Source organism: Amaranthus tricolor, chromosome 5, assembly GCF_026212465.1.
Source record: "Amaranthus tricolor cultivar Red isolate AtriRed21 chromosome 5, ASM2621246v1, whole genome shotgun sequence".
In the NCBI taxonomy this organism is placed as follows: domain Eukaryota; kingdom Viridiplantae; phylum Streptophyta; class Magnoliopsida; order Caryophyllales; family Amaranthaceae; genus Amaranthus; species Amaranthus tricolor.
This window is the reverse complement of record NC_080051.1, coordinates 24,153,558-24,163,746: the sequence shown is the minus strand read 5'-3', so window position 1 is coordinate 24,163,746 and position 10,189 is coordinate 24,153,558. Positions and strand designations below refer to the sequence as shown.

The following is a 10,189-nucleotide window of genomic DNA, read 5'->3' as shown; positions in this document are numbered from 1 at the left end:
ATACTTTATATGTGAGAAAAATCTTACATCACTGAAATAATAGGTTGTGTACTTGCATATAATATTTGATGGGTAATCTTTCGAATACCACATGGTTTTGGGAAAAAGTGAATCACATCAAATGGGTATACAAGTCAACATTCATTACCCGTGAATTTATCCATATAAATAAGCCTACGGGGTAATTATGTGATGAATTGTCACGACCTAATACTCTCCAGCCTCTCTATAACATTGACTAAATGCTACTACCAAGCGTATTAGCATTTTACTATTATTCTAATCTTATCAAATGATTCCACCTAGGTTAAGTTTGAGAAGGTTAATTATATATACACAATTTTATCCTATAAAAACAAACAAGCTGTTTAAAAGTGGTTTTAGTAGCAAAAATCATTTGCAATTTTACATAAATAAGAAATAATATGATATTACTAGTCAGTTTACTATAATTGTTTTATATTCCTCTATCTAAGCTAGATTATTATATTTGACCTGTAATCTTTACGTTAGAGCTTTTGTTTTTTAGAGTCAAATATAGTAATCTCAATTAAATAGATAGATAATTATTAATCAAAAATAAAAATAGTGGTCAAGTCAATGTAGGAGAGAGGGAGAGCACTATAATAGAGAGTACTTGCAGTATTCAATAAAAAGCCATCGGAAAACTAGAAAGACATAAAAATGAAGTATATTTTATTAAAATTTATATCATCAACACATCTACACTTGTTAACTCTAACCTTCCAATTTAAATGATTGGTTTAGAGTCACAGGCCGAGGTTGTAATTTCAGGGATCAATCCAAGAAAAAAAAAAAAAGGAAAAACAAACTGAGAAAAATGCAGTCAAAATAAGCCAACAAAAGCAAAAAAAAAAAAAAAAAAGTCAAAAAAAAAGGAAGAAAATACAGAATAATTAATTCTTCCATTACACTTGAGTAGTGACTTATAATTAATTATCTGACTGTCTTAATTTAGAAAATCCTATGAATAAACTTAATTAATGGTCCTGCTTAAGTTGTTTATTAGAGATCAGCAACGAGAACCTTTCCTACAGTTAAGTGAACCAGCAGCAGCAGTAATTGAGCCAACAAGGGTTGATGGTCTAGCACCCAAACTTGATGCCCTTGCATAGCTAGCTGAAGCACCTGCGCCTGACGCCGTAAAAAATGCACCATTTAGCATTAGGTCTCCTTCTGATCTCCAATTCCAATTTTTCCATTCACTTTCCGGAGCATCCTCATGTTTTGTCACCTGAACATAATGTATTAAGTTTAATTTTTTATGTGTCTGAATAAAGTGATAGAGTATATAACATGTTATGGAGTCTCAACCATTAACTTAAACTTTTGGCTGAATTGGTTCCTTGATATGATATCAGAGTTAGTGTGACAAGAGGTTACGGGTTTAAATCTCTAACACCTCTCATTTAAAGTGAAATATTTAGCGCCATATATAAGGAGGGCATGTGCTGCAACCACACTTCCAGCCCAAAGGGCTCTTGTGTGAGAAAGCGTGTTAGTATATATAACATATATCATGGGACCTCAACCATCAAATTAAGCTTTTGGTTAAGTTGGTTCCTTGACAAGTTTAAGTTCTTAATTAAATGGGTTATTTAACATGATATGGGAAGACAACGTGATATGGATTATTAGTTAGTTACCTCTTTGCTGAATCTTCTATCAGGGGCCAAAAATCTGTTGCTTTGGCTGTTGATAGTAGGGTTAGCACTCCCACCTATGGCATACATTTCCCAGTGGGTGTAGTCATTGTTCACCACATGGAAGTATCCATGTCTACATCTGTAATGTTATAAATCACAATCAATGACTTAATTTTAGCCCCACGTTTAATTTGTTGAGTAGTAGAATAACATGGAATTAAAAAATCAACTGATAATAAAAATAGAATAAAGGATCACATAATCTTTAATTCATAATTCTCAAGACTAATATACCCTTTTATCAAAAAAAAACAAAGTTGTAAAACATAGCTCTGTTTCATCTATGCTTGTACATTTTTTATATTGCTATTATAATAAAGACGGATTCAAAAATTCTTACCATAGAGAAGTCATACAATTTTTAGTTTTCTTTGACGAGACGTCTCACTTTATTATTAATATTTTGATATTTATTTTTAAATATTTAAATATCATTCTTGTTTTGGTGGGGCTATAACACTTTCAAACCTTTTTATAGGTCTACCACTGTATAATAAGTAAGATTTTTTTTTTAAAAGAAACGGTCACACACATAAATATGTAATTTTGTTTACATTTTGAAAATCATTAAAAAAAAGTCTAAACCATAATGAAACTAACTTGCTATCTTTAGAAAATTCAATATTATTATTGTACATGACATTTTGTAAGAAAAATAAATCTCCTTAACAAAGCAATACTATAATATTGGCCTATTCATCATGTAGACACCATAAACAGCAATTTGAAAAGGGTAAATTAAAATTGATTCAGATAATTACCTTGGCATCCTCTGAACAAGACCTTCACCAAAGTGGTTAAAAGCAATGGTAGCTTGCATGTTTTTATCAGCAGTATAGGAATCACTATGACCCAACAACATGACTTTATCATGATGAGTCATGTAATTGTTAGAAATGGTAATGGCAGTAGAACCCATGATAGCATCAATCAACCCATCTGCACAATTGGACAAAGAGCAATGATCTACCCAAACATGACTAGCACCAAAAAGGGACACACCATCACCATCTGATATAGTCCTCCATCCATAATGATGTGGGTTGCTTCTTACCATAGCATTCCCTCCTTGTTTACAATCATGTATGTTAATTCCATGTATGATGATGTTTGTCACATATTGTATGGTGATACATGGCCCACCAGCAATGTGGACACTAGTTCCTCTACCATCAATTGTCTTGAAAGAGTTCATGATTAACTCTTCCTTTAATTTGATTACCATGTCTCTTTCAAATATGATCCATAATGGTTCATCTTGGACAACAGCGTACCTAAGGGTACCGGGTTTTGGGTTCACTGGATCATCATCACCGGAATCAGTTACCACATAAATGCGCCCATTTTTGCCACCAATGGCATTCTTTCCGAATCCAATTGCACAGTCAGCTAGACGCTGGCGATTTTCGTGCCAGTTTGGGTCACACCTCCAGCAATCATCAATGGGGTTTCCTGTTCCACAAGATAGGTAACCCAAGCTCCTCCTAGCTATGGACTCATTAATTTGCCTGCACATACATCTCTGTTTTACTCAATGCTTGTACTTTATTTTTGTCAATAAAAGTTTGTACATTATTAAGCCATTTTCTTCAAAATAAATATTAATATAACTACGTTGTTAATGAGATTTATAAAATGTGTTATGAAAAATTCGTTTTTCAATAAGTATTTTTCTTCATAGTTGTACATTATCATCTAATACCACTATGACATTGTCGAAACAAATAAAAAAAACTAATGCCCCTAAAGCCTGACCGAAAAAAGAAATTTACATTTGTAGGGCTTTGCACTACATCAGGGGAATCTTGGATTAAACCTGTCTAGGTCATAGCTGCGGCTCATTTGAATATCAATATTGATTGCACATAATAGCTGTCGAATTGGTTCAACACCCACGCAAAGATTAGTATTTAGCCCGTCCTAGATTCCTCTGCATTACAGTTATTTAGGTCCTAGGATCCTAAATCTAAATCTAAAAATGAATTTAGTTCAATCTAATGTAAGTTACTATTCACTCCTCTCCAGGTTCATTTTTAGGAAGACATCAGAATAACAGAGTCAGTAATGCCATTACTAGATCATGATAGAGGTAGTAAATTGTAAACAAAATTAATAAAATAGGACCCATGTTTTCAAAAATTCCAAAACTCTTGGAACTTGAATTAATAGAATAATGCAATACATAATAAAGAAAGGGTGGAGCCTTAACAATGCACCTACCTGTGTACTTCTTGTACAACAAGTTCAGGGTCAGGGTGAATAACAGTTGGTGAAGAAAGAACAAAAGTAGGTGTTAAGAGAGAAAACAACAAGAATAACATTACATAGGATGCCATTAAAGACTTCACTTTTCTCTCTTTTTTGGGGAAGTAAAATAAAAAGAAAGAGAGAAAGAGAGGGAAGAACTTTCAAGTGTATTGTGAGTTAGTTTGGTTTGGATGAAAGAAAATGGGAGGGAGAGGTATGGATTATAAAGAGATAAAAAGCCGGGTTAAATGGCGTGATTAAACTATAAATTAAGTGGGACCCTGCCCTTATTTTTTGGGTATCAAGTGGGTCCCTAATTGTGTTTACTGCTTTGTGATTACAGGTTTTACGGGATACCCTATTGGTAGTTTTGGTCGTTAGAGTACTGTTCCCTTAAAGAAAAACAACCTATAATCTATACAAGTTTAAGAGCATTTAAATTAGTCTTTGTTATCTACCTTTTATTTGTTTTAAAGATAATCACGCATGTGGTACCAATAATATAATTAGCATGCTATAGAATAATTACAGTCTATGGGCCTAAACAATTAAACACCTTGCATGGGTGGTTGTGGCTTTTAACACACATAATAAAAGAAGATAATTTGCAAGATGTCTTATTTTGTTAGGAGTACTTATAGCTCAAAGTGATATTCTTTTTCATATAGTTTTACAAAATAAATCTATACCAAAAGTAAACCTGCACTAATTTTACTTGATTTATAATTTAAAAAAAAAGAGTTGAAGAAGCGAAGTAATACATGTTCTGTTCATATAAATTCATACTAGTATAATTAACAAATTATCAATACATGCAAGACATTTCTAAGTCTCGGCAAAGGCCAAGTAGCTAAAGAGATTAGAAGTATATATCTTTTCCGTATAACCACAAAGTTAATCAAACTTCGGCCATTAAAATTCCAATCTAATGACACAACGACTAATGCAACCCAATATATATCAGTTTTGATGTACGACAACAAACAAGTCGATTTAAGTCTCACATACAAGTTTACTCGATTGACAGATTATACTTGAAAAATATCAAGAATTGTACCAGTGTAAATAACTATACGAAATGGTCATATTTTAGTTACATAGTCTAGCATTCATGCCTTATTACGGTATTTATTATAGACTCATAATAGAGCAAGCATATAGGCTATCTTAAGGAATAAGAGGAGGAGAAAAAGGAAAAGAAAATGCCAAAAATAGTATAAAAAAAAAATGAAATTGACAGACCATTTGCTAATAGCAAGCTTTTGTTGAGTAACCTGGAAGCAAACATTGGCAGCATCATAGCTGAAATCAAGTAGGGGAAATGAGAACAGACAGATCAGTGTGTCATGCAAGAAGAAGCCAAGTAGGATAAAGTCTTATCACGAGATTAAAGTTTTGTTTGGCTTTTCATCACAATAATTGAAGCAAATTTGATACAAAAAAGTTCTATTTTCATCAACATCATACCCGGTATATGTCGCTTGTAAAAGCTATAATTTGGGTGTGGAGAGGAATGTAAGACGTTAAACTATACCCATGAAAAGGTTACGACAAAAGAGACCCTCAGCTCGAGAAAGACCTAAAAACGTTGCATTTTGATATTCATCCAAATTATCTCTCTTCATTATTTATGTTCAATTAGTTAACAACATATTCTCTGCCTAAATAGATTGCAAATTAAATAGAAGTATAAAACAAATGAGAAAAACATTAAAAGAAAAGAGACATGTAATGCATTATTTATGTGCAATCATGAAAAGACTTACAATCAGAAGAAGCAGGGTAATACAGAACCAGAAGTACAAAAGAAATCTATAAAATTCCAGAATAATGTCCAATCTATTAAGGTTTTCTTACTCCAAAAGCTCTTTTTTTAAATATTGCAAAAAGTACATGAAATTTGTTTTTCATACATTTATGCAGCATAGACAAAAATCCCACAAAGATGAGCACTTAGAGCAATGTGGATATCACATGGCAAGATCATAGCAGATTTTGTAGATAAGATATGAAATTATTTATCGAAAATAATACAGGGCCCCGGTTAAAATCTTTAATGAAGAAAACAGTGAAAAATAAGTTCATAGTGTCTAATTATTTGCACTGGATAACCAAGTCCTGTATATACTTGATTAATATGAAATCGATCAGCTAGGAAAAATATTAGGTCCCATGTAAAAAAAGAATGCACTTGGTAAAGAACCATAGATTTTAGGGCCCGATTTAGATTTCCAAAGCTCAAATGAAGGATTTGTATCATTTAGTATTCTATGTGGAAATCATATAGTTCCCCCTACTATTTTTTAAAGAAAACTAAATAAATGATATAGAGTATATGTTGTTAATGGTGACTCAAACTAGCAAACACCATTGAAGGAGATGAGTACGGGTCAGAGGGACCTCCGCGGGGCGCGGAGAATGTTCCGACAACTCCGCGGGCCGCGGAGTTGCTTTTGATCTCACTCTGCGGCTCGCGTAGTTTTACACAGGTCGTGCAATTGAAGTTTCTTTTCACGGGAAACGTCTTTTGGGACGGTTACCCTTTATTTGTGGTTACTTAGTCCCTAAAACTGTTTTTCAAGTTGATTTATTATAAATACACCCTCTTGTTAGCACTAGGGATCATGATTCACAAATTGTAAGAGATCACAAGAGAGCCATAGTAGTTTGTGAGCGTGATTGTAATTCATCTTGTATTCTTTGAGATCATAGTGAAAATGTTTGTTCTCGGTGCCGGTGGACGTAGCTATCACATTGATAGTGAACCACGTTAAATTTCTTGTGTCATTTTCTTATTGTTTGCATTGAATTTCCTGTTGTTTTATTGTTGTTCATCGACCTTCCTTCCGCTGTCGCACAACAGTATATGATATCCTGGGGTTAAAACCATTTACAACAAAGTTAAATTGTTAATGCAAAAATCAAATTATCCATCAATGATGATAAATTTGATCACTTGATGGCTAAAGCACTAACTTGCATAGATGAAGATAGGGATGAATAAGTAAGGGAGGGAACATAGCATGAGCTTGGAGCAAGAAAGTGCAAAGAAAGAAGTGAAAACAGGGTTGCTCGGTCGAGCAAATGTATGGCTTGATCGAACAAGCTTGTCAGCACCTTGAAGTTACAATTTGCATGTGTAAATGTTTTTGGGGACTCCTAGGTTTTTCTTCTTTGGCCATTTAAGACTAAAAAGAGAGTCTTTATTCTTGTATTTCGAGAGAAAATCATCGCAGTTCTTATTAGCTTTAAAGTGTGAGTTTTTTGTGAGTATTTTCTTTTTGTAATTGTTAAATTCCAATTAAGTATACAAAATTTTGTTTGTGGTGGAGGGTACCTTAGTTATCATTAAAATCAAAGTTCTTGCTTCTTGGTCTTATTCTTGCATTGTTTGTTGCTTTGAGTATTGGCTTTGTTTTCTTTTGTTTCTTCATTTTTTATCTTTGTGCGTTCAAATTCATGAACAAATATTGATATAAACTAACTAAAAAGTCATAAACAAAAGAAAAACTTCTTTCATTCATTCCACTTACGGAGTGTCGAGGTGAAAATATCAAACAAATTGAAACTAAGATGCTATTAAACACAATACACCATTGATAAAAATTTCTTTAATTAATCGTATGAACAATTAGATGTCTTTGTTTTGATTTCTCTTTAATTCATCTCTTCCTTTTTAAAACAAAAACTTTCTACCATCTTTTTAAAACATTTATAAAAGTTGGACCATTGGCAATTTATGCCTGGGCAAAATTTAAAGGGTAGTCCTTTTTCTTTATAATGAAAATAAGTAAATTTGGTTCATTCAATTGTTAGTTAGGAGTATCAAAAAGAGATTGATTAGAATTAGTACCACAAAGAGATGAAGTAAATTAAGAAGAAATGCAATTTGGAAATAGTTAAAAGCAAGGTCTTAAACATGCATGTGGATAACAAAAATGGCCATAAATTAAGAGAAAACCCTAAGCATATATTAATGTGACAGAATAACAGAATGATTAAATACATAAAAATAGGCTAAACAGCAATACAGCATAATAGTAGTACCAATATGCTAATTGCTAATGACAATAGCACATGCAAATGCACTTAAAATCAAACTAGAGTTGGTCCATTTGTGTCCCTACTCATCAATAATCGTAAATCTATTTTTGCCCACAATTTCTTCTGCTTTTTTCAATAAAATTTTTTTCCAAAAAATTATCTTAATCTGACCCGCCATGTTCGCCACAGGTTTCAGACAAGCAAAAGACCCTAACCCCCTCTTGTATTGCCACTTGTCAAGTTCAAGAATAAAAAATTTAACATTATTGACCTAATTTAAAAAAAAAAAAAAATCAACTTTAGAATTTTATAACTTTTACTCACTATATTGTTTCAATAAAATTGCTATGTTTTTCTTATGGATGAAATAATTTATTAGTGATTTAATTTGTGGTGAAATTATTTCACAAAATTCAATATATGACATTTAATTCCATTTTCTAAAAGATAAGAAGTCGCTCTTAGTTATAAATAACATCACCCATCTCATATGAAATTATTCTTCGTATAAAACATGCAACTATTTACAAGAGAACAATACCAAAATTTAAGAAGTCATTTGATCTTACATTAATTGATTTTTAGATAAGACCGTAATTCAATTTATATTCCATTATACAAATTTAAAAGTATCATAGTCTGCCTATTCAATAGTCAAAATATCAGCCAATGAGCAAACCTGGGTACATCATATGAGAGCTACTCCTTCACATGGGAAACTTTTACGCCCATGGTGTCATATGGAATATACTTCAATTTGTAGCCATGAAAGCATATAATGTTTATCTCTTGATTAAGGAAAGTGATGGTAATGGATCGGAGGACCAATTATGTGGGTTCTTCATTGCTAACAACAGTGACATGACAAACCTTAGCCTAAAAAAACCTAAAATTATTCACATATGTGTAGTGCAACTCCACGCTAGCTAGTGAATAACAAACCAATATTATAATTTTTTTAATATATTTTGATTTTATAAGTAGGGAACATGTTGATGATAACCAAGATAAATCACCTTGGAAATTTTTGTAACATTGGCTTCAAATACACTACAAAAATTATATTTCGAAAATATATAATCTTAATTATTACCACTCTTTTAAGAAAAGTAGAACGGTAGACTAGTGTTTTTAGAAATCATTAAATTTCATCTAAATTATAAAATATGACACATACTAGTTTTATTCATTTTTTAGGTAAGCATTAAACATCATCATTATAGCTAAAGAATAAAAGAGTTAAATACAATAGTTTTAAACAATAAAATACATTTGACTTTAAAATTAAAAGCCTAAAACTAGAATATATTAATACCACAATAGAATGAATTGATCATCTTTTTACCCTACCTTCATTCATCCTGAACATTGTTTTCCAAAAGAAAAAAATCACATAGTTAAAAGAAATAAAACGAAGAAAATAAATAAAAATACTTTGATGTTTTCACCTTACATTAAAAAACAAAATCCCCATCAGGGAAGTTGGATGAAAGATAATAGATGCCAAATACAACACAGCCTGTTTCATGATACAAAAGGAACATTTCAACAAATTAACAGCATTTATTTGATTGTCAGCCAGCAATGGCGTAATCCAGGGACAAAACATAACGTGGAGGCCTAATAAGATTGGGAAGTTAGAATGAAGAAGAGAAGTATAAAGGGGCCAACGGTCATATTATGTAGTCACAAACAAGAGACGATTATGACAAGTGCTTGGTGAAAGCAACCAAGGAACTTAACTTATAGCCACTGATGTCTCTCTGATAGTCATATACCATGTGTTGATCACTCTCAGCCAATAATCTCTTAATAATAGCACATGCAATAGTTTGTGTAATTTCACATCATATACTTTTCTTCCCATTATCAACTTAGAAATTTGATCTTATTTTTTTTAACCATATGAATCATGATACTAAAAGTCTAAAACTATTCATTACTTCATAAATGAACCCTAGAACTAAAATTCTTGAGTTTTGAACCATCTTCCATGATTTCATGATTGGTTTTGGTTGTGCTCTTCTTTTTCAAATGGTGGATGCATTGCATTTAGACATTTCTTTTTTAGGTCTTTTGCTACTTTAAGTATTGAGGCACAATTGATTTCGTAGAGGAATGTGCACAAGAAAATTACTCGTATGTAACTCTATGAACCAATGCAAAATATA

The 10,189-nt window shown here is 32.0% G+C and overlaps 1 protein-coding gene across 1 annotated transcript; it reads right to left on the bottom strand.

Moving 5' to 3' along the window:
• Positions 1 to 679: 679 nt before the first annotated feature.
• Positions 680 to 4,297, bottom strand: LOC130813266 (probable pectate lyase 18). Its single transcript, XM_057679065.1, has 4 exons — positions 3,948 to 4,297; positions 2,489 to 3,235; positions 1,668 to 1,806; positions 680 to 1,255 (listed from the first exon to the last, which is right to left on the bottom strand). The coding sequence occupies exons 1-4, from the start codon at positions 4,061 to 4,063 to the stop codon at positions 1,034 to 1,036; spliced, it is 1,224 nt and encodes a 407-aa protein (XP_057535048.1). The 5' UTR covers positions 4,064 to 4,297; the 3' UTR covers positions 680 to 1,033.
• Between the last annotated feature and the right edge of the window lie 5,892 nt (positions 4,298 to 10,189).